The sequence below is a fragment of the Gopherus flavomarginatus genome, chromosome 2 (assembly GCF_025201925.1).
Source record: "Gopherus flavomarginatus isolate rGopFla2 chromosome 2, rGopFla2.mat.asm, whole genome shotgun sequence".
Taxonomy (NCBI): Eukaryota; Metazoa; Chordata; order Testudines; family Testudinidae; genus Gopherus; species Gopherus flavomarginatus.
In genome coordinates, this window is record NC_066618.1 from 187,923,606 (window position 1) to 187,945,479 (window position 21,874).

The 21,874-nt window shown below is 43.2% G+C and overlaps 2 protein-coding genes across 7 annotated transcripts in view; one reads left to right on the forward strand and one right to left on the reverse strand.

The window, feature by feature from the left end:
* The window catches only part of TPMT (thiopurine S-methyltransferase), a 270,354-nt gene that overhangs the window by 176,181 nt on the left and 72,299 nt on the right, over positions 1-21,874 (reverse strand). The gene's annotated exons all lie outside the window — the stretch shown is intronic.
* RNF144B (ring finger protein 144B) overlaps positions 1-21,874 on the forward strand; it is a 125,753-nt gene that overhangs the window by 61,543 nt on the left and 42,336 nt on the right. For 5 of the 6 annotated variants that reach the window (XR_007772755.1, XM_050941635.1, XM_050941637.1 and 2 more), the window contains one exon: positions 20,530-20,728. Coding sequence is in view for 5 of the 6 variants with exons in the window: in XM_050941635.1 (XP_050797592.1) it covers positions 20,564-20,728 (165 nt within the window). In the remaining variant the exon portion in view is untranslated. Of the gene's footprint in view, positions 1-19,116; positions 19,186-20,529; positions 20,729-21,874 lie in introns of those variants that run through there. The other variant, XM_050941638.1, reaches the window with a different exon arrangement.

Consider the following 21,874-nt stretch of genomic DNA (forward strand, 5'->3'; position numbering starts at 1 on the left):
ATATACACTCACACAGTATAAGTTTTAAACAAACAATTTAATACTGTACACAGCAATGATGATTGTGATGCTTGACTGAGGTGGTGAAGTCAAAGGGTGGGATATTTCCCAGGGAATGCCTTACTGCTAAATGATGAACTAGTACTCAGCTGAGCCCTCAAGAGTTAACATGTTGTTGTTAATGTAGCCTCACACTCTACAAGGCAGCACAAATGGAGGGAGGGGAGACAGTATGGCAGACAGAGATAGAGGCACACACATGGTGTGTGTGAGAGAGAGATGCGCACTGCCCCTTTAAGTACGCTGGCCCCACTCTAAGTATATTGCCTTTTTAAGTAGATCAGCAAGTTGAGACAGCAGCTGCTGTCAGCAAGCTCCCTCTGTCTCGAGCCCTGTCGTGTGCCCCCCTGCTCTATGGAGATGGGGTAAGCGGGGGACAAGAGCAGGGGGAGGGGGACACCCTGACATTAGCCCCCCTTTCATTCCTCCCCCACAGCAAGCAGGAGGCTCCTGGGAACAGCTCCAAGGCAGAGGGCAGGAGCAGCACATGGAAGTGGGGGGAGGGACAGCTGAACTGCCAGCAATTGATAGCCTGCTAGGCAGAAGCCGTACAGGGAACTTAGGGGAACAGGGAGCTGATGCGGGGGCTACCGGTCCACCCTGGTTCTAAGCCCCCACCAGCTAGCTCCAACAGACTGCTCTTTCTGCAATCAGTGGACAAAGCAGGCAGCCGCCAAACAACCTTATAAGGGAGCATTGCACAACTTTAAATTAGCATTTTTTTCTAATTGATCAGCAATGAAACAATGTTAACCGGGACAACTTTAAGTGAGGAGTTACTGTATATAAAAAAGGCAAGAAATTACGTTACCGTAATACAACAGTACAGTATTTATCAGATTTACCAAAGAATAATTGCTGTTAGGATATGCATGTTTAATCTACCAGTTAACGTCTCTCTTTAGACCTTTGTTTTTTCACAATCACAGCATTCTTCCAACAACGGACTGCGTATGCAGCTCCTGCCAGAGATTAGAGATGCTTTGCCTTGGCAGAACTACTGAGGGCAGGTGATGGATGGAACCATGCTCCTAGGAAGGCAGTGTGCTGGAACAATTTGGATAGTGGGGGTGCTGAGAGCTATTGAACCAAACTGTAAACCTGGTATATGATGGATACCACTTCAAGCCAGGGGGTGTGGCAGCACCCCCAAACCCATAGTTCCAGTACCCCAGTTCCTATGCTAGGAAGCTAGGGGCTCAGAATTGATGCACAATTGGTGCCTCTAGCAGAACAATCTCCTTCCCTCTTCCTAGAATCCATGGTGTTTGAGGGCTGGACCCATAGGTTCATTCCACAGGCAGGCTGGGAGGGAAAGGAAGAAAATTGCAACTCAAACACCTGATGGAACAACGAGAGGGAAGCCTTAGTGAGGGGAGTCTTACTGAATTTTTCTCCTCTTATCCCTTCCTGCAGATTTTATCATGGAAGGAACTGATCCCTCCCCCTCTCTCATCATTTATTTTTTACTTAGGCAAATTCTTGTTGAAATTGGTAAGAGATTGACTGAGGAAAGATTTCAGGATTTCCTAAGAGAAGTTACAAGAATTGGGGGGGGGGTGACACTGGTGGTTTCTATAAATGTTCAAACATTTAATAGAAATGTATCATTTTGTAGCTATCTCAGGGCCAAAGCTTACAATATCGACCCCCTTTTAATGGGCTAAATTCATTCCCAGTCAAATTCCACTGTGGTCAATGGAGTTATCCCCAATTTTTGGTATAACATTTTCAAAAGTGCTTAAGTGATTTAGATTCCTATCTCCCATTTTCAAAAGTGAAATAGGCACTTAGGAGCCAAAGTTTCATTGAATGGCAATAAGACTTAAGCTCCTAAGGTCTAAGGGTATTTTCGCACTTCAGTTAAATACTGCACCCCATGAGGGAGGGTGGTCCCAGAGCTTGGACTCCAGCCTGGCCCTGAAAGTGTGCACTGCAATTAAACAGCCCCTTAGCCCGAGATCCACAAGCCTGAGTCAGCTGACATGGGTCAAATGTGGATTTTGAATTGCAATGTAGACATAGCATAAGTCACTTTGACACTCTTGAAAATGTTGCCCTTGATCCAATGTGTTTAAACATAAATTAAAACTTCCATAATATATTAAAATATACCACTCATTATTTTAGACAAAAGGATGCTGTTCAAGGTAATTTAGGAAAACTATCATTTGCTTTTGTTAATTATAAAAACAGAAGTCTGAATGGTGAGTTTTTTGGGTAGTGAAGTGTTTTTTTGTTTTGTTGTTAACACTCGGAGTACATTAAAATAATTGCTTGGGAAGTCGTAGTTTAGCATTAACAAATATTATATAGTGTCAGTCTGGATTCATTTATTTCTAATTTTTAGGTTTGAATCATATTCCTAGGAGCAATTCTTAGAATTCCTGTTGTTATGAATTTGTTGTTACTTCATATTTAGAAAATACTTGGAAATGTTATGTGTATATATTAGTTTTTCCTGTTTGCTGCATATCCTTCTGGCCTTGCTTCTTAGTCACTGAAATACAGGCTGTAGGAACAGCATGAAATATGATGGACTTGCTCCTATTTCCACAGAAGTCTCTAGGAATTTTACCATTGATTTCAGTGTTAGTAGGATCGGGCCCATAGACACTTGCCACGTGCTGCTTTCACTGCAGTCCATTATGAACATATAGATATGCTCTAATTCAGTGGTTTTCAAACTTTTTCTTTGGCAACCCAGTTGAAGAAAATTGTTAATGCCCTCAACCCAACAGTGTTGGGGATGAAGGGTTTGGGATGTGTTAGGGGCTCAGGGCTAGGGCAAAGGGTTCGGGTGCGGGGGTGAGGCCTGCAGGGTGGGGCTGGGAATGAGGGGTTTATGGTGTGGGAAGGAGATCTGGGCTGGTGTAGGGGATTGGAGTGAGGGAGGGGGTCAGGGCTTGGGCTGGGGGCTCAGGCTCTGGGGTGGGGCCAAAGATGAGGGGTTTGGGGTGCAGGAAAGGGCTCCAGGTTGAGGGGAGGGCTGACGGCTGGGGCAGGGGATTGGGGTATGGGGTTGGGGCATGGGCTTACCTCAGGCAGCCCCCGGTCAGCTGCGCAGCGGAGTTGCTAAAGCAGGCCTTCCTGCCTCTCCTGGCATTGTAGACCGTGCTGTGCCGTGAAAGTGGCTAGCAGCAGGTCTGGCTTCTAGGTGGAGGTGCGCAAACTCCCATTGGCTGGTTCCCAGCTAATGGGAGCGTGGAGCCGGTGCTCAGGGCGGGCACAGCATGCAAAGCCCTGTGGCCCCCCGCCTAAGAGCCGGACCTGCTGCTGGCCACTTCTGGGGTGCAGTGCAGTGTCAGAACGGGTAGGAACTAGCCTGCCTTAGCTGGGCAGCACCGCTGATGAGACTTTTAACAGCCCGGTCAGCGGCGCAGATCAGAGCCACCATGACCCAGTGTCTTCCATTCCGCGACCCAGTACTGGGTCGCGACCTACAGTTCGAAAACAACTGCTTTAAATCAACCACAAGGTTATTGGTGTCCATTCAGGAATTACTGGATGAAATTCAATGGCCTTTGTGTTGGATGAAATGATTGTAATGCTCCCTTCTGGGCTTAAAATCTGTGAAGAATGCTGTTCGGTGACTATCCAGTAAGGAGATGTCATAAAGACCATTTTCCAGATATGCAATTCAGTTTAGTAGTAAAAAGAAGCCTAATTTTTTTCTGGCCAATTACTGACGTTGTGGGGCAGTGATCTGGAGGAGCTTCTCTTAGCTTTCTCTCAATTGCATAGTGGCAGCTCTCTTTTAATGATAGGCTACTGATTAGTTTTTAAAATCTTAAATAAAAATAGGATCATAAAACCAAACTGCCTAGGTTTTCCCTCTTGATTCCTAGTGGCAGGTATAATAAAAGACACCCTCCCTATCATTATAATGAGCATTAATTTGTACCCATGCGGTTGCATCTGTTATATGAATGCTGAATTTGGTTCATTATGTTCAGTCAAGATCAATTATCCCCATCTCTAAGTAGGTCTTGAAATGATAAGGAGTTGTTACAAGTTACTATGAAGAATCAGTGTTCTAAAATTTCCTATGTTATGGACACCCTTATAGGAATGCTATAGTACTCTACAGTTATGCCCACAAACATTGCAGCAACACTGTTGTGGACTGTAGTGATTTGGATAAATACTGTTTTACTTTTCTGTTTTAATTAAAGTATATCTACTTGTTTGCAAGGAGGCCACATCCCATTGGGATTTGCCATGATGAGGGTGATGATATCTATTTGTTCACAATGGCTCTGAAACTAGGAAGCTGTGAAAATGCATGCTTCAGGTATCCTAAAATGCTAATAGAACAATAGAAGAATTTATTATCTATCTATCTAATCTCATATTGATTTCATATTTTATACCTAGCAGGAAGCTTGTTAATGTAACAGACGGTGAGTGAACTAATTCAAAACACTTTCAGTGTCAGAGCTTTCCCACCCACTGCATTCTTTTTAAAGTATTTTATTTATTTTTGGTTGCCAGCACGAAATGAAAATATATCTAGTGCCTCTCGAACAGCAGTTGAATGCTTAATTTTTCAGCCATTCCGAATGGAAACAAATGAGACTAATTGCTTTTGTTGTATTATTTTATACCAGACAGCATGTTTTTGCAAGCTCCTTGATCTTTAAACATCTTTTCTTAAAATAAAACTTTTACAGAGCAAAAGACCCATCATGAAAGAGATTACAGATCTGCTAGCTTTGATTTCCTAGCACTGCATAATAAGAGGTTTAGAACGATTTCTTTTCCTCTTGTTTGTTTATTTGTTTTTAAATATTACTACGGTCTTAGCAGCATTTTACAGGATCCAGAAAAGGAGCTGTTATGTATCAATGCTTGCTGCATTTCCAAGGCACAGTTTTAAGATGCTAAATCAGTCTGAATGCAATAGTTTACAGTTTAAATCAGACCTTCAATCTGTGGTGTTAGTTGTCTTTTTTGAGGCCCTGTCATAAACGGATAGTTAAGAGTTAATGGAACAGAAGTACTTCATATCTCTTTTGCCTGTAAAGGGTTAACAAGATCAGTGAGCCAGGCTATCACCTGACCAGAGGACCAATCAGGGGACAGGATACTTTCAAATCTTGAGAGAGGGAAGTTTGTGTGTGTGCTATTAGTTTTTGGTTGTTGTTCACTCTGGGGGCTCAGAGGGACCAGACGTGCAACCAGGTTTCTCTCCAATCTCTCCAATACAGGCTCTTATAATTTCAGAATAGTGAGTACTAGGTAGATAAGGCGAGTTAGGTTATGTTTATTTTCTTTATTTGCAAATATGTATTTGGCTGGAAGGAGTTCAAATTTGTATTTTGCTGAAAGGATTTTAATTTGTACTTGTATACTTAGGCTGGGAGGGTATTCCCAGTGTCTATAGCTGAAAGACCCTGTAACATATTCCATCTTAAATTTACAAAGATAATTTTTACTGTTTTTTTTCTTTAATTAAAAGCTTTTCTTGTTTAAGAACCTGATTGTTTTGTTTTGTTTTTTATTCTGGTGAGACCCCAGGGTCTGGATTCACCAGGGCATTGGTGGGGAGAAAGGAGGGAAGAGGGAGAGAGAGGTTAATTTTTCTCTCTGTGTTAGGATTACTTGCTCTCTCAGGGTGAGTCTGGGAGGGGGAGAGAGAAGGAGGGGGGAAGGTGAATTTTCCTCTCTATTTTAAGATTCAAGGAGTTGGAATCACAGTGATCTTCCAGGGTAACCCAGGGAGGGGAAGTCTGGGACAGGCAACGGTGAGGGAAAGGGTTTACTTTCTTTGTGTTAAGATCCAGAGGGACTGGGTCTTGGGGGTCCCCGGGCAAGGTTTTGTGGGGACCAGAGTGTACCAGGCACTGGAATTCCTGGTTGGTGGCAGCGCTACAAGTACTAAGCTGGTAATTGAGCTTAGAGGAATTCATGCTGGTACCCCATCTTTTGGACACTAAGGTTCAGAGTGGGGGCTTATACCATGACAGGCCCCCATTTAGCAAAGCACTTATTTAACTTTAAGTAGGTCAGGGCATGTCTACCCTTGAAAGCTGTTGCAGGTTCTGTGAATCTGTGTGGTATGAGCAGTGCACCCAAACCACATAGTTATCCCTGGTTAAGCTACTTCCCTTGGTGATAATTGCATCTACAAAGCTCTGTGTTCATAGACTCATAGACTTTAGGGTCAGAAGGGACCAATATGATCATCTAGTCTGACGTCCTGCACAAAGCAGGCCACAGAACCCTACCCATCCACTTCTATAACAAACCCCTAACCTATGTCTGAGTTATTGAAGTCTTCAAATTGTGGTTTGAAGACCTCAAGCTGCAGAGAATCCACCAGCAAGTGACCCATGCCCCACACTGCAGAGGAAGGCGAAAAACCTCCAGGGCCTCTGCCAGTCTGCCCCGGAGGAAAATTCCTTCCTGACCCCAAATATGGCGATCAGCTAAACCCTGAGCATATGGGCAAGACTCACCAGCCAGCACTCAGGAAAGAATTCTCTGCAGTAACTCAGATCCCATCCCATCACAGACCACTGGGTATACTTATCTGCTGATAATCAAAGATCAGTTGCCAAAATTAAGCTATCCCATCATACCATCCCTTCCATAAACTTATCAAGCTTAGTCTTAAAGCCACTGCCCCCACTACTCCCCTTGGAAGGCTGTTCCAGAACTTCACTCCTCTAATAGTTAGAAACCTTCGTCTAATTTCAAGTCTAAACTTCCTAGTGTCCAGTTTATATACATTTGTTCTTGTGTCTACATTGATACTAAGCTTAAATAATTCCTCTCCCTCCCTAATATTAATCCTTCTGATATATTTATAAAGAGCAAGCATATCCCCCCTCAGCCTTCTTTTGGCTAGGCTAAACAAGGCAAGCTCTTTGAATCTCCTTTCATAAGACAGGTTTTCCATTCCTTGGATCATCCTAGTAGCCCGTCTCTGAACCTGTTCCAGTTTGAATTCATCCTTCTTAAACATGGGAGACCAGAACTGCACACAGTATTCCAGATGAGGTCTCACCAGTGCCTTATATAACGGTACTAACACCGCCTTATCTTGCTGGAAATACCTCGCCTGATGCATCCTAAAACTACATTAGCTTTTTTAACGGTCATATCACATTGGTGGCTCATAGTCATCCTGTGATCAACCAATACTCCAAGGTCCTTCTCCTCCTCTGTTGCTTCCAACTGATGTGTCCCCAATTTATAACTAAAATTCTTATTATTAATCCCTAAATGCATGACTTTGCACTTTTCACTATTAAATTTCATCCTATTACTATTACTCCAGTTTACAAGGTCATCCAGATCTTCCTGTATGATATCCCGGTCCTTCTCTGTGTTGGCAATACCTCCCAGCTTTGTGTCATCCGCAAACTTTATTAGCACATTCCTGCTTTTTGTGCCAAGGTCAGTAATAAAAAGGTTAAATAAGATTGGTCCCCAAACTGATCCTTGAGGAACTCCACTAGTAACCTCCTTCCAGCCTGACTGTTCACCCTTCAGTACGACCTGTTGGAGTCTCCCCTTTAACCAGTTCCTTATCCACCTTTCAATTTTCATATTGATCTCCATCTTTTCCAATTTAACTAATAATTCCCCATGTGGAACCGTGTCAAATGCCTTACTGAAATCGAGGTAAATTAGATCTACTGCATTTCCTTTGTCTAGAAAATCTGTTACCTTCTCAAAGAAGGAGATCAGGTTGGTTTGGCACAATCTACCTTTAGTAAAACCATGTTGTAATTTGTCCCAATTACCATTGACCTCAATGTCCTTAACTTCTTTCTCCTTCAAAATGTGTTGTTTCAGATTAAGTGCTCAGCATTCTGGGCAGTCATCCCATGATGCAGCTAGGCTGTATGGGTTACCTACTAGAATGCACCAGACTGGAATTGTGGGACTTGGGGCCAAAGTAAATAGTTCCCATGATTACTCTTGTTTCAGCTCAGCATCATTGTTGTTACAAGCCAGCACCATTTTCAAAGCGCTGTCAGACAGCATGGAGGAAACATTGCTGAGTGTTCTGATCTTTATGGTGCTTAATACAAACAGGATGCTGCCATATATCTCAAGACATACAATGACTTTAGAACCAGGGTGATACAGCACCTGAGAAGGTGGTGGCTGAAATTAAGCAGACAGTTTTACTTGAACTTTTCCTGGAGCAGCTTCACTCTTTGGACCATTGCTTTTGGTTTCAGACAACTAGCAGTGACTGGTGGGACATGGTAGTGCTGCAGACCTGGGATGATCCACATCAGAACTAGGATGTCAAAAGCAACTTTCCTAGAAATTTGTACAGAGCTTGCCCTGGAACTGCAGTGGTTGAACAGTGACATGAGAACTCCCCTCAGTGTAGAGAAGTGTGTGGCCTTTGCAATTTGGAAGCTTGCTTGTGGAAGCTAGTGTCTAATCAGTTTGGTGTTGGTAGATCAACCATTGGGGTTGTTGTAATGGAGGTGTGCACTTTGCTATCAAGAAGGTGCTGTCTCCCTGGCTTATAAATCATGACAAGGCATAGAATATTATTGATGGATTTGCACTGTTGGCGTTCCTGAACTGCAGTGGAGCCCTTGATGTGACCCACAAGCCTTTTCTATGCTCTCCCACCAGGCTCAGCGTTCATCAACAGAAAGGGCTATTTCTGTAGGGTGCTGCAAGGCCTGGGTGATCACCATGGAAGGTTCACCAATACTAATGTGGAGTGATCTGGAAAGGTTCTTGATGCCAGGATCTTTAGAAACTGTGGACTGTGTTCTGCAATGAAAAATGGAATTCTTTCTCTGAGGATCACTATAGACATTGAGAGTGTTGCTCTTCTTCTTGTCATTCTGGGAGGTGCCTGATGTCAAGACTGGAGACTTATGAGCAATATCTGCCTTGTATGCTAGGTTGCGGAAAACACAGCAAGCAGATATGTGAGAGTGAGGAAGAGAGCCTTGCTGATGGGTGGGAGGAGGGAGTGGGCAGACTTGCTGATTGTTTTGAACACCCAGAGAGGTGCCCTTTACGAAACACCGCAATTCGTCATGGGCGCAGGTTCAGGGGCATATTAGGGTCCTGCTTTGAGGAGAAAACTAGTGGGGATTTTAGTGCACTGTGCAAAGTATGAAAGTAATGAAATTTTCAATTACTTTTAAATAAATAAATAAAAATGACACCAAGCTGAACAATGTTCAACAAATGTTTTACAATTCACAAACATAACATGATGCAAAATTAAAAACCCCGTGCAAAAATGAAAAAAGGAGAGAGAAAATCCTAAGAACTCTGAAACATGTACTTTAGAGATCACAGATTTGTGCACCTGGAGAGGTCCAAAATGTTCTCTACATCTTATGGTATGAGATGGTGGTAGAAAGGCCTTTTCTTTGTGGATGTGGGGGATAAGAGGTTCTCCTAGCATACATTGTTCTCCTTGTTGCCTTGTGGCTTGGAATGAGGGGGAAAAGCTCTTTTCCTTGGAGGTGGTAAAGTGAAAGCGGATCCCAGTGAGCAGCGTTACTAGAGGAAGAGGGAATCAGAAGACATCTAGGATGTGGCCCTATCCTTGGACATGGTGCTACTGTGTGCTCCATCCTAGTAGGGTTCTCCATCATCCCCAGCAGGTGTTCCTAACAAGTCCTGGCCTTCTCTCACTCCTCTTTATCAGACTTACTCTTCTCTCCCTGATATTTTTATACCACTGTGGGATTGTGGATGCTCGGTTGGTAAACACTTCATCTCTTGACTTCCTTTTCCTCTTGCATAGATTGGACAGGCTTTCACTCAGTATTAGCACACCTGTCCGTGTTTGCTGATATGTGTCAGGTGCTATGGGGGATAAGGGAGGAGGAAGAGAAAAAGAAAAAGTAGTTATTCTCCAAATTGTAGTCTTTGTGCCAACAATGTTTTTTCCTTGATTTTTGGAATATCATTCTTATAGGCTCTTCCCAGTCTTGGGTGAGCCTGGAGATAGTAAGACACTTTCTAAAGCTCTTGCCCATTTGTAGAGGAACTCTGGGCCTGTGGTGGGATGCAGGCAGGGATTGGGGTACCTGAATGGATTGTTAATAATTCCATGAGCAGGCTACAGATGGCTGATGGGTGGGAGGAGGAAGGTGACCAGCAGAAACAGGCCTTTAGTTGCATGTGTAATTTCAGGCTGACAGTGGGATGGGTGTTGGTGGTGGGTGGGCAGCAGAGGCAGGCTAGTAACTGCATGTCCTCCTCTGTGGGCCATCATTATGTCAGAGGATGTTACTCTGAGGTACATCCCCAAAAGGCAGAGAAGGATTGGCAATGGGCAAATTGGAAGATATGCTACATTTCCATTTGCCAGGGTGGTTCCCGTAGAGCTGGCGCAGGAGTGGAAGGGAACCACAAACTATACGGGTAGTGCCAAGAGACCTCCATTGCTGTGCAATCTCCATGCCCAATTAGAACACTATCTTTGGCTTAAGTTCTCTTGTTTTAACAGTGGTGGGTTTGCATAAAATGCACAGTAAAATAAATAGAATTCTGCAGTAACCTGAAAGGGAGAGTGAATTCTTTAAAATCTATTTGCTATTTGAAATGTTGCTGTCACTTGAGTTGGGTGATTTTTTACCTCATAATAACTAGGTTGGCTCAAAGCTGAGGTCATTAATGCAACTGTGAGCCAAAAATATCTGGAGCTTTTTCTTTCTCTATTTACTGCTACACTAAATGTGCCTTCCATTCAGTCCATCTAATGTTTAACCCATGTGGTTTCACCATCTTGAACAGGGGGAGGCTTGGGCCATGTGGTCGATTGGCAGGAAAAGAAGCAATAAGCACTATGTTAGAGGAGTTATGAGTGGCACATGGCACGTTTCAGCTGGAGGTAGTGTGTGCAAATTTCCAAGACATAAATGGGACTGATATATTTAAACTGTCCAGCACAGCTGCCATTTTGAGAAAAGGTGTGGAGGAGGTGGAGGGAGGGCAGACATGGTGGTGCCCTGATGATACCTGGAACTGTGGTGTTCATTTTCCCCTCCCACAGTTTTAAGGTAACAAATAATACCTCCTGGAAGAAGTCCCCTCCACTGTTTCGTCTTCTGCTTGTGATTCGGGAGAGTTTGGGGTCTCCAGCATTGTGTCTGCCTCAGACTTCAGTGAGTTGTGCAAGTCTACAAGATCCTGGGTTTCAGGATCAACCTTCTTTGGCTCGGTTCTGGTCGGCATCTATGGAGGTGTCCTTGGTAGTGTCCACAAGATACCATGATTTAGTGGTGACATCTCTGCCAAAAATAGAGTCTAGCTTCTCCTCATAGTGCAGACCATGCTGAAAAAAACATGACTACCACTTTCTGTGTAGTTAACAGTTCCTGGAGCCTCATTTCTCCCATTTCCTTATTCCCCTTTCATGACACCCTTTAACTGCAACCCTGGGTAAACACATACAGCTCTACTGACTTTAATGGAATCATGTTTGCATATACAAGGACTGACTTAGGTCCTGTTTTTGGACATTGAATGTAAAAGATGGACATATGACTTATATACATGAGTATAATCCATTTATGCATTCAGCATCAAGGCAGAAGGTTTTCACAGTTCTCCATGTTGTTCTTAAATCCTGGAGGTTGCATTTGGATCTCTGATGTAGTGGAAAGATATATAAAATAACATGTGTGCTGGCAACTCCCTATTGACAATGCATTTGAGGAGACTTTTTGTGAATTGTTTATTTCATGATGCATATGGAATATGATGTGCTCAAGAAATTTGGAGTCTGAAGGTTCTGGTTTGCGATAGCAGACTCTGAACATTTGGGATGTATGATTAAGGTTGCTCATGTGAAGTCAAACACATTATTTGAGGTGGATCTTTAATTATTCTAATGTACAATTTTTAGGAGTTGAGGACCCCTCAGTTGAGTGTGTTCATCTGTATGGCTCTTTCAAAACACTGATTACTCCACTTTCTGTTGATATCTGTTACATGCCTGGATGCTCTGCAAGGACGAGGCCCACACACACAGGTGAATTAATTGGCTTTAATGAAGGTTAAGTGACACACCCGCAACGGGGACTCCAAGCGTTGCTGCCACTGGGGTGGGGAACCCAGGGCCCGAAAAGCTCGGCCTGGTGTGAAGTCCAACTGCGCAACCAATGGCCCACAGCAATTATAGCATCATGCTAATACCATGGAAAGCAGCACATACATATGCAATTGGGGACATTCCAACAGCCATGGCCGCCCGCCCTGGCCTCTGGCCAGGGGCTTTCTGCAGTTCCTCAAAACACCAGGGCTTCCCACACAGGGCAGTTCTAACCGGTTACAAGCAGCATCTGCTAGCACACTGTGTCCGCTAATAACCTCTCCTTGAGAAAGCGCAAGCCCTAACTAGGTCGTGGCAAAGTCTTCCAGGGTCCCCTACAATATGTGCATATCCAAACCCAGGATTTGACCTGATAAATAAATACTTGACTATTAACAGTAGTATGCTTATATGGTCTTTAAAAATGGAATACTGCCATATATACTTGATCATAAGCCGGTCCGTTTATAAGCTGACCCCCGCCAACCAATGGATAAGTAAAAATAGAAAATTTTTATGACATGTTCATAAGCTGACCTTATAATTTAGGGGTCAGCAAACTTTGGCTCCTGGGCCATCAGGATAAGCCGCTGGTGGGCCGAGATGGTTTGTTTACCTCGAGCGTCCACAGGCACCAAGGAAAACCTAGGTAAACAAAGTGTCCCAGCGCACCAACTGCTTACCCTGACGGGCCGGGACAGCAACTGGTGGGGAGATTTTTTTTGGGGGAGAAGCTGGGAATCAGGAGACTAACCCCGAGACCACCCCCCATATGATCCCACCCCTAACCCGAGACCGGCCCACACTCCCCATCCCATCCCTTCCAACGTTATCTGGGGAGAGCTGAGGAGGATGTCTCTGGTCTGGCTGGAGCTACTCCGGCAGGTTGGGCAGCGCAGCCACAGCCTGCTCCGGTGGGCGAGACTGAACAGCGCAGCCGCAGCATGTTCCAGCAGGCTGGGCCGGTGAGCTGGGCAGCACAGCCACAGCCTGTTCTGGGGGGCAGGGCTGAGCGGCATGGCTGCAGTGTGCTCTGGCGGGCTGGGCAGCACAGCCATCAGGGCCGGCTCCAGGCACCAGCCCAGCAAGCAGGTGCTTGGGGTGGCCAACGATGAGGGGTGGCACGTCTGGGTCTTTGGTGGCAATTCGGCGGCGGGTCCCTCGGCCCCTCTTGAAGTGAAGGACCAGCCGCAGAACTGCTGCCGAAGAATGAAGTGGCAGCGGTAGAGCTTCAGATCACTATCATGGCTTTTTTTCTTTTTCTTTTTGCTGTTTGGGGTGGCAAAAACCCTGGAGCTGGCCCTGGCGGCCACAGCCTGTTCTTAGGGGTGGGGCCGAGTGGCAGGGCTGTAGCCTGCCAGCCCTGCAGCTGCAGCTACTTTGGAAGCTCGGGGGAGAGCAGCGTGGCCAGAAGCAGAGAGAGACTGGCCCTGCCTCTTCCCTTCTGGCTCTGCTGGCTGTGCTGCCTCTCCTTGCTCCCTCTGTTGAGGGGAGGGGCTGTGTCCCAACTCTCCCTCTCTATTCCCGTTCATAAGCCAACCCCCTTCTCTGGTGCTTTCTTTTTATACTAAAAAATTTGGCTCATGAATGAGTATATATGGCAAATTGATTTTATTTTTTATAATTTCAATGAATATTGATTATTTTTAGCTTTTTTCTATTTGTATTGAGTTAAATGTTCACATGTGCAAAATTATGGGTTTTATGCATTTTTCAATTTGTATTGATTTAAATGTTCACAGTTCCAAGAAATTAGAACATAAGAATGACCATATTGGGTAAGACCAATGGTCCATCTAGCCAATATCCCATCTCTGACAGTGACCAGCGCCAGATGCTTCAGAGGGAATGAACAGAACAGAGCAATTTCAAGTAATCCGTCTCCTGTTGTCCAGTCTCAGCTCCTGGCAGTTGGACGTTTAGGGACACCTGAAGCATGGGGTTGCATCCCATCTTGGCCAATAGCCATTGATGACCTATCTTTTAAATTATGGGGAGTCAGATAATGGAGGAAAGGGGCGGCAGAGCTCAGACTAATTATTTAATAACTGAAGATGTTGAGATTAAAAAAGTCAAAGCTTTATAATTGTTAAACCACAAATTGTTAACCTCACATGTCAAATACATACAATCCTTAAATCAAACTCTAATTTCTTAAGCAGCATTTTGCTTACTTTGTCTATCTGTAATTTTTGACCTATCAATGGACATTTTTTTTATCTGTTTATTTGTGTACAGTGAAATCAATCTTTATCTACATTTACCAATAAAAATAGAATTAAATCCTGTAAACATGGACTGCATATGTTACGGTGAATCAGATGATGATATGTGACATCGTATTTGTTGTTCCTACTTTTTCATCTGAGAAATAGAAGCTTCTGTTTTTTTCTGTGATTTGGATCAGATGTCTTTTTCAAATTTATATTGATTCCAGAATAGACTGTTTGAAAATAATTATTATTGATAATATTTTTAGCTTTATATAGTTAAATTCAGAGGGACGCATTATTGGTTGTGATAACAATGAAGTTGGTCCAATAAAAGATATTACCTCACCTACCTAGTTATGACAAGTCAAGCAATAGATGTTTCTGACATATTAATATAGAGCCAGATTCACCCCTGGACTTCACCAACTTTAGCCTCTAATTGTGGAGTTCCTGTGAACACAGTTTGAAGCTTCTATTCTGTAACCCTACAGTTTAAATGCAAATGTAGTGCAAATGTTATCTGTCCTCCTCTCATGGTGAATTCTTGATGTGAAGTGACATTAGGAGCAGATGATGTAATTTGCACTGCTCTGTGCCCACAGGGGTGAGGGGGGCCCATCAAGTATGCCTCCAGCGATTATTCCCCCTCTCCCCCACAGACATTAATATCAAGACTTACCACTGGCAACTAAGTCAGGAAACAGACGCTAGGCAGGCTAGGTAAATTCCTGAGAGCAGTTAGTGGATTTTAAATTATTTTTTTCACCAAGCTCAGGCAGTTTTCTAAGAACAGGACCCCGCATTGCCAGAAAATCCCCAGGACAAACAACAACTATGCACCCCTCGAATGCTTCTCTTTGTTTATTTGTTTTTATTATGCCTCCACTATTTTTTTTGTCTGTATTCATTCATTCACCCACAGGCCATCTTTGTACTGCTTTGAGGATGCCTTTATGTTTTCTTGCTTTTGGGTTCTGTTGAGATATTTCAGTGTTGCTGTGAAGCACACAGCTCTGTCACATCCCAGATACAAGTGCAAGTGTCTGCAGGCAATTGAATGAAACAGACAAAAACACCGACTGTACTGAGCACTCAGTGAATGGCACTCCTGGTGATTGTGCAGTTTACCCACCCCTGAGCTGACCTTTTCTATAGGACCTCCATTCAGATTCATTGCATTTGCAGGATATACCTGCTCATGTTTCAGAGTAGAAGCCGTGTTAGGCCTTGGCTACACTCACACTTTACAGCGCTGCAACTGGGGTGTGAAAAAACACCCCCCTGGGCGCTGCAAGATACAGCGCTGTAAAGCGTCAGTGTAATCAGGGCAGCAGCGCTGGGAGCGCGGCTCCCAGCGCTGCACGCTACACCCGTAAGGGATGTGGTTTACATGCAGCGCTGGGAGAGCTCTCTCCCAGCGCTGCTGCTCTGACTACACTCACACTTCAAAGCGCTGCCGCGGCAGCGCTCCCGCAGCGCTGCCGGGGCAGCGCTTTGAAATTCCAGATGTAGCCATACCCTGAGTCTGTATCCGCAAAAAGAACAGGAGTACTTGTAGCATCTTTCAGACTAACAAATTTATTTGAGCATAAGCTTTCATGAGTTACAGCCCACTCCATCAGATGCATAGAATGGAACATATAGTAAGAAGATGGAAAGGTGGAAGTTGCCATACCAACTCTAAGAGGCTAATTAATTAAGATGAGCTATTATCAACAGGAGAAAGAAATGGTTGTAGTGATAATCAATATGGCCCATTTCATACAGTTGACAAAAAGGTGTGAGGATACTTAACATGGGGTAGATTCAATTTATGTAATGACCCAGCCATTCCCAGTCTCTATTCAAGCCAAAGTTAATGGTATCTAGTTCGCATATTAATTCAAGTTCAGCAGTTTCTCTTTGGAGTCTGTTTTTGAAGCTTTTCTGTTGCCACATTTAATACTGTTATTGAGTGACCAGAGAGACTAAAGTGTTCTACTGGTTTTTGAATGTTATGATTCCTGATGTCAGATTTGTGTCCATTTATTCTTTTGTGTAGAGACTGTCCGGTTTGGCCAATGTACACGGCAGAGGGGCATTGTTGGCATACCTGGTCATGTGGCACCAAAGCTGTTACTCTTAGAGACGTATGGTTATGGAAATGTGAGCACATCTGACAAAGCTGGTGCAATTTAAGGAAACACACCATAGTTCTTGAAAAGTACATATGGTGTAAAGAGAATAGACAATGACTTAAAAAAATAGTCTAAATCTCTTGCCTTTTCCACTTGTGAGGTAGCCATTGCATATAGTAGTAGCTCAAATACATCTCTGCATAATGCCTCTGATTTACATCAAGGAAGAATTTAATGTAGAATCTCTCTTGAGGTTAGAGCGTTCCTGGAATACTGTAACTGTGTTCAGAAAACAGCTGATAGTCTTTATTTTTCAGTGAAGCAGTTTATTGAACAGTTATGCCCCTTACTCTAGTCCACTCAGCTTTCAATGATACTGTTATGAGCTGGGTAAAACCCTGTAATGGGGTTGATTTAAGATTGGCAGGCGTGAACATATTCTTCAATTAACATAAGCCCAACCTAAAACAAAAGGGTGTGTGAATCCACACAGGAGTTTTTGGCTGAGTATTGTTTTCAGTAGGTGGGAAGAGATTCGGGGTGAAAGTAATTTACAGGATTTACTGGTAGTGCCAGAGTCCTGAGGGGTGTGTGGCCTCATCCGGAAGAGGCGTGGCCCCAACTGGAAGAGGCAGGGCCTCTCAAGATTTAAAGGCCCTCAGGCACTGGCTGTGGCTGGGAGCCCTGGGGCCTTTACATCAACCTGGGGCTCCCAGCTTCAGAGGGACAAGACAGACGAACAGACGAAGAACAGACGAAGTGAGAGAGTGAGCCAGAAGGAACAGCTAAAAGCAGGTGGCTGACTCTGGAAGAAACCTGGGAAGACGGTTTTTTTGAGTCGGAGTTCAAGCTGAAAAGAGTGTTTTTGATGCTGTGAGCAAAATAAACTGTTTCCTGCTACTTTATTCCTTCTGTGTTCAGTGACACAGGGCTTGTACGTTCTTCGTATATAAACAAAATTGCATCAAAGAATTACCTGGCTACCATCAATTTGTACTCCCAACTGGAACACCACCTACAGGTCCCCAAACTTTGACTAGGCCTCCAGTAAAGGAGGCAACAATACATTTCACATTGACATGGGTATCCTATTTCAAATGGGTTAAAGCATTGTGTAAGAAAAAGGCAGGAAAGGAAAAGTTGGGAAGATAGAATGTGCTTACAGATTTGTTGAGTCTTGTAAAATCCGTTTTCAAAGACCTTGTTTGGTTGAATGACATTGAATTGGTGACAGCAGCTTTTGTGAATTTCTTCAGAGAGCTATATTTAAAATTTTTATTGATCAAAACATGGGGCACCTTCTTTTTCTTCCATCTACTTTTTTTCATTCCAGGTATGTGTAGCTGTTGGTTAGTTTATTTGTGTTGAATTTGAATTTTTGGCATGTGCTTAGTAGACTTGGGGGCAGTCTACTTATTAATTATAATGTAAATTTTAATCTTTTGTAAAGGCACTTTGATGGGCCTCTGTTATTGTTAACTAAAACAATAAAATAAGCCTATAAAACTTTCATGGTTTCTAGTTTACCTCTGTGCCAATTAGAAGATTGTTTATGGATTGACTGCTCTGCAGAGGCCTAAATGTTGCATAGCAGGAATGTGGTAGGTCAGGATTGAGGTGTAATGTCAGGGTTCTCTGAGGAAAGCTTCCACAGTGCGGATGTGGACACTGGATGAAATCCTGCTTCCTTTACTCACTTGCAGAGTCCCACTGACCTCATCATGAGCCAGATTCTCTAGTCCACCAACAAGTTCACTTTGCGTCACTGGCCGGAAATCCTCACAGGAGAATTCCCCTATGTATTGGGAATCTCTGCCACAGCTGCTTCCTGCATCAGCTGCTGCTGTACCCCTGGTGTAAGGGGAGGCATGGGATGGAGTAGAAGGGGGCAGTGGTAGAGCCAAGGTCTACTAAGCGTTATCTGCAAATGGCACAGTAGTTCTCATTCTATTTGAGTGCCCACCTGGGCGGGGCAGCTGGGAATCAGGGAGCCACAACCAGCTCCCTGTGGCTGCCATTCTCTACTACAGTGGTTCCCAACCTTTCCCGGGTGGCGGGCGCCAGACGACGAGCCACCGAGGACTGTGGCCAGCAGACAAGCAGCCGCCGAAATGCCTCCAAGAAGCAGCAACGTGAAGAGGCATCGCCACCGAAGTGCCGCTGAAGTAGCGTCATCAAGAAGCGTCGCTGCCAAAATGCTGCTGAAAATCAATGACATTTCAGTGGTGGTGCTTCTTGGTGACTCTGCTTTTCAGTGGCATTTCAGCAGATGCTTGTTCGCTGGCCAGTACGCGGGCGCACATAGATGCCCTGGCGGGTGCCATTGCACCCATGGGCACCGCGTTGGGGACCACTGCTCTACTACATCCAAGCCCAGCTCAGACATAGAGGAGAATCAGGACTGGTGTGTTTACAGTCATTAGTACTACTTGTCTGTCACTTTACCAAATTTTGACCATCTTTAAAATTAATAAATAATCTGTTAACTCCATGACCCATGTTGAGTTTCATTAACCTCTTTTCTATTTCATTCATACACAGTGCAAATCCAGCGTCACAGCCCCCTTTAGAGCTAATTGGAAATCTGACCCTGGAAAAGATGAACAACTATTTCTGTCTTGCAGTCCCAAACCTAAAATATTCCTCCTCTTCTTTTCCCCTTCTAGTTCTTATTTCCAGCCACATCTTTCACTATAGGCACCAAAAAAATTGGAAATTCTGCATGGTACTGAAGTGAATAACATAGCGTATGGTAAGAGTGTAATACTGTGAAGGTACAGTTGCAGTAGAAGTGTCTGTGTATCTGTGTAAACGTATGTTGTAATTCTTTAGATATTAGGTTAAGACCTAAAATGTAGAACTAGGTAACAGGTAGGTAGTTCTTGATCCATTATCACAGTTCCAGTGAATCACTGATAAATCACTGTTGCAGCAATTACAGAACAGCATATTATAGATCCTGACTCAGAGAGGTGTTTTGTTCCAAAGGCTTCCGGCAACGGCTATAGTCCTAGCTCTACCGTTATGAGGAGCTCATTGTTATGGATGGCATGGTAGCATAAAGAGACTGAGCTAAGGATAATGGAATGAGGTTTGGACTTAGTGAACCTTTAAAGGAGAGCTTTGCTTTGGATAAGCACCCAGAAGTTTGGATTCATGAACCTTAGCCACATTATTTGGGTCTGCAAAATTGGGCCCAAAGACTAACAAGAAAGGCTCTTCTTATGGTATTTCAGGACATCACTGCCAGACACAACCGGAAAGTATAGAGGAGTCTAGAAATTAAAAATAATGTATAAAATAACCTAGACTTTTTATATCTCCAAAAAGATTTTCAGTGGGTTCAGTTCCATTTTTCTGGAGAAAAATATATATTTTTTCTCATTCACACATGCACACATGAATACTGGACCTGATTCTCTATTACCATAGTGATTTACACCTCTGTAAAGTGAGTGCCTAATGCTGTCATTCTGATTTGCCAAAGTTTTACCATTGCTTTTCTCTGGTGAAAATGACTACACACATTGCAGGCCAACAGAGAATCAGGCATCTAATGCTGGGAACACTCTCTAAGGTGTGCTGTGGATAGTCCTGCACCCAGGGTTGTATAACAAATCAGTTCAGAACCCTGAATAGATTCTAGACCTTTTGACTCTCAGTCCTGTGCTTTCAGTGCTGCACCCCATTTTTTTCTGTTTAGGAAATGGTAAGACGTTCTGAATAAAATTGGTATATTTACTTTCCACCTTTTAACATTTCAGAATTTGAAATGCTCCATTTAACGTGAGGATCATGAAACAGAATAGTCAAATGAAATTATCCCCAGTATTGTGCAGTATTTTTTTAAATGCCCCAGTCAGAAAACATGCACAAAACTAAGTAGAAGGTTTTTGATCAACATCTAGCAGTTCAGCCGACAAGGGTTTTCATCCAGATATACAATACACAAATCTAAAATGAATTAGGAACTACAGGTAGGTTAGAAGAAGCTCACTTAACCAAACCCCTTAGATGGCTTTACATTGGATTATTATGTAAACTTTTTTGCTACTGGCATTGCTTTTGGGGAGTTTCAGCTGTTTTCCTTCTGCAGGTTGAGTGGACCAGAGTAAGATATTAATGAACGGATGGACTCTGCTGGTAAGATCGGCCATCACACCGTGACAGCTGACATGTCAGAAGCTGGAGAATTGTCTCTGGAACCTCTAGTCACTTGCAAGCTATGTCTCTGTGAACATTCTCTTGATAAGATGACTACTCTTCAAGAATGCAGCTGCATCTTCTGTACAACGGTAAGCAGAGGCAGCACCTTAACAAGAAATAGAGTAATAGACTGTGGAGGTACAAGGGACCTATTATATTGTTATGGTGGGAGTCAGGCAATGAGGTAATTTAATCCCATCCATGCCAATACAGGAGAGTTTCCTGGAGTATTCTTGCTACTGCTTTGTCCAGTCTTGCTTAAAAGAATGTTGACATTAATGAGGTTTTCATCAGCTTGGAATTCTAACAAAGATACTCTCATAGCCAATAAAATGCATATTGGTGGAATCATAAATTACAGTAGGACACTTTCTCTTTTTATGGTTAGCTGAGCAAGTAAACAATTCATATTCAATCAGCGTCTTTATTTTTCCTGAAGAAAAATATTAATACCATCATAGAGTTCTCTTTTTTAAATGCTTCTTCCCCAAAATTAGACCTCAGTATTCTACTGGCTTCTTTGCCACTAGGCTAAACAAGACCTTTTATATAAGTGTAAACTGTAGAGCATGCGTAGAGACCATTGGACGATATTTTTTTAACAAATGTCTTTATTGATTTAAAATCAAAGATACAAATCTATTCAGAAGAATAATAATGGGTAATTACCAAAGAAGCACTTTACTAAAATAAAGATCTGTACTACTAAATCATTTCACCTCATGAACCAGATTCTGATCTCTGTTGTGTTGTGTGAATCCAGAATAACTCTAGTAATTTCAGCTGAACTAGTCTACATTTATGTCAGGGTAAATAAGATCAGCATCTAGCTGCATGTTTTATAATGGACAGTATTCAACAGACTGAAATAGAATCTGTGAATGTGGTTTTTAATTACCAAAAGTCCAACTGCACAGGGCTCAGAAGGAACTATAGAAACTTCTAAAAATGACCATTGCTGTATCTCAAAATGTTACTTCAAATTCCAATGTCACATGTTTCAAGGACTAGAAGTGATTTCCACATCCAGTTGGGAATGTGGGATTGCCCCTTCCCAGGGCTATAAAACTCCCATGTCTAGTCCTGCAAGGATATGAGATACCAGATTTCAAAATGGAGTTTTCTCTTTTTGATGCAGAAAAGCTGCTAGTAGCGAAATACCAACAAAATCAGCCTACAATGCTACACATAAAACCTATTTTGGAATTGTATTAGAATTCTAAACATTTTAGCGA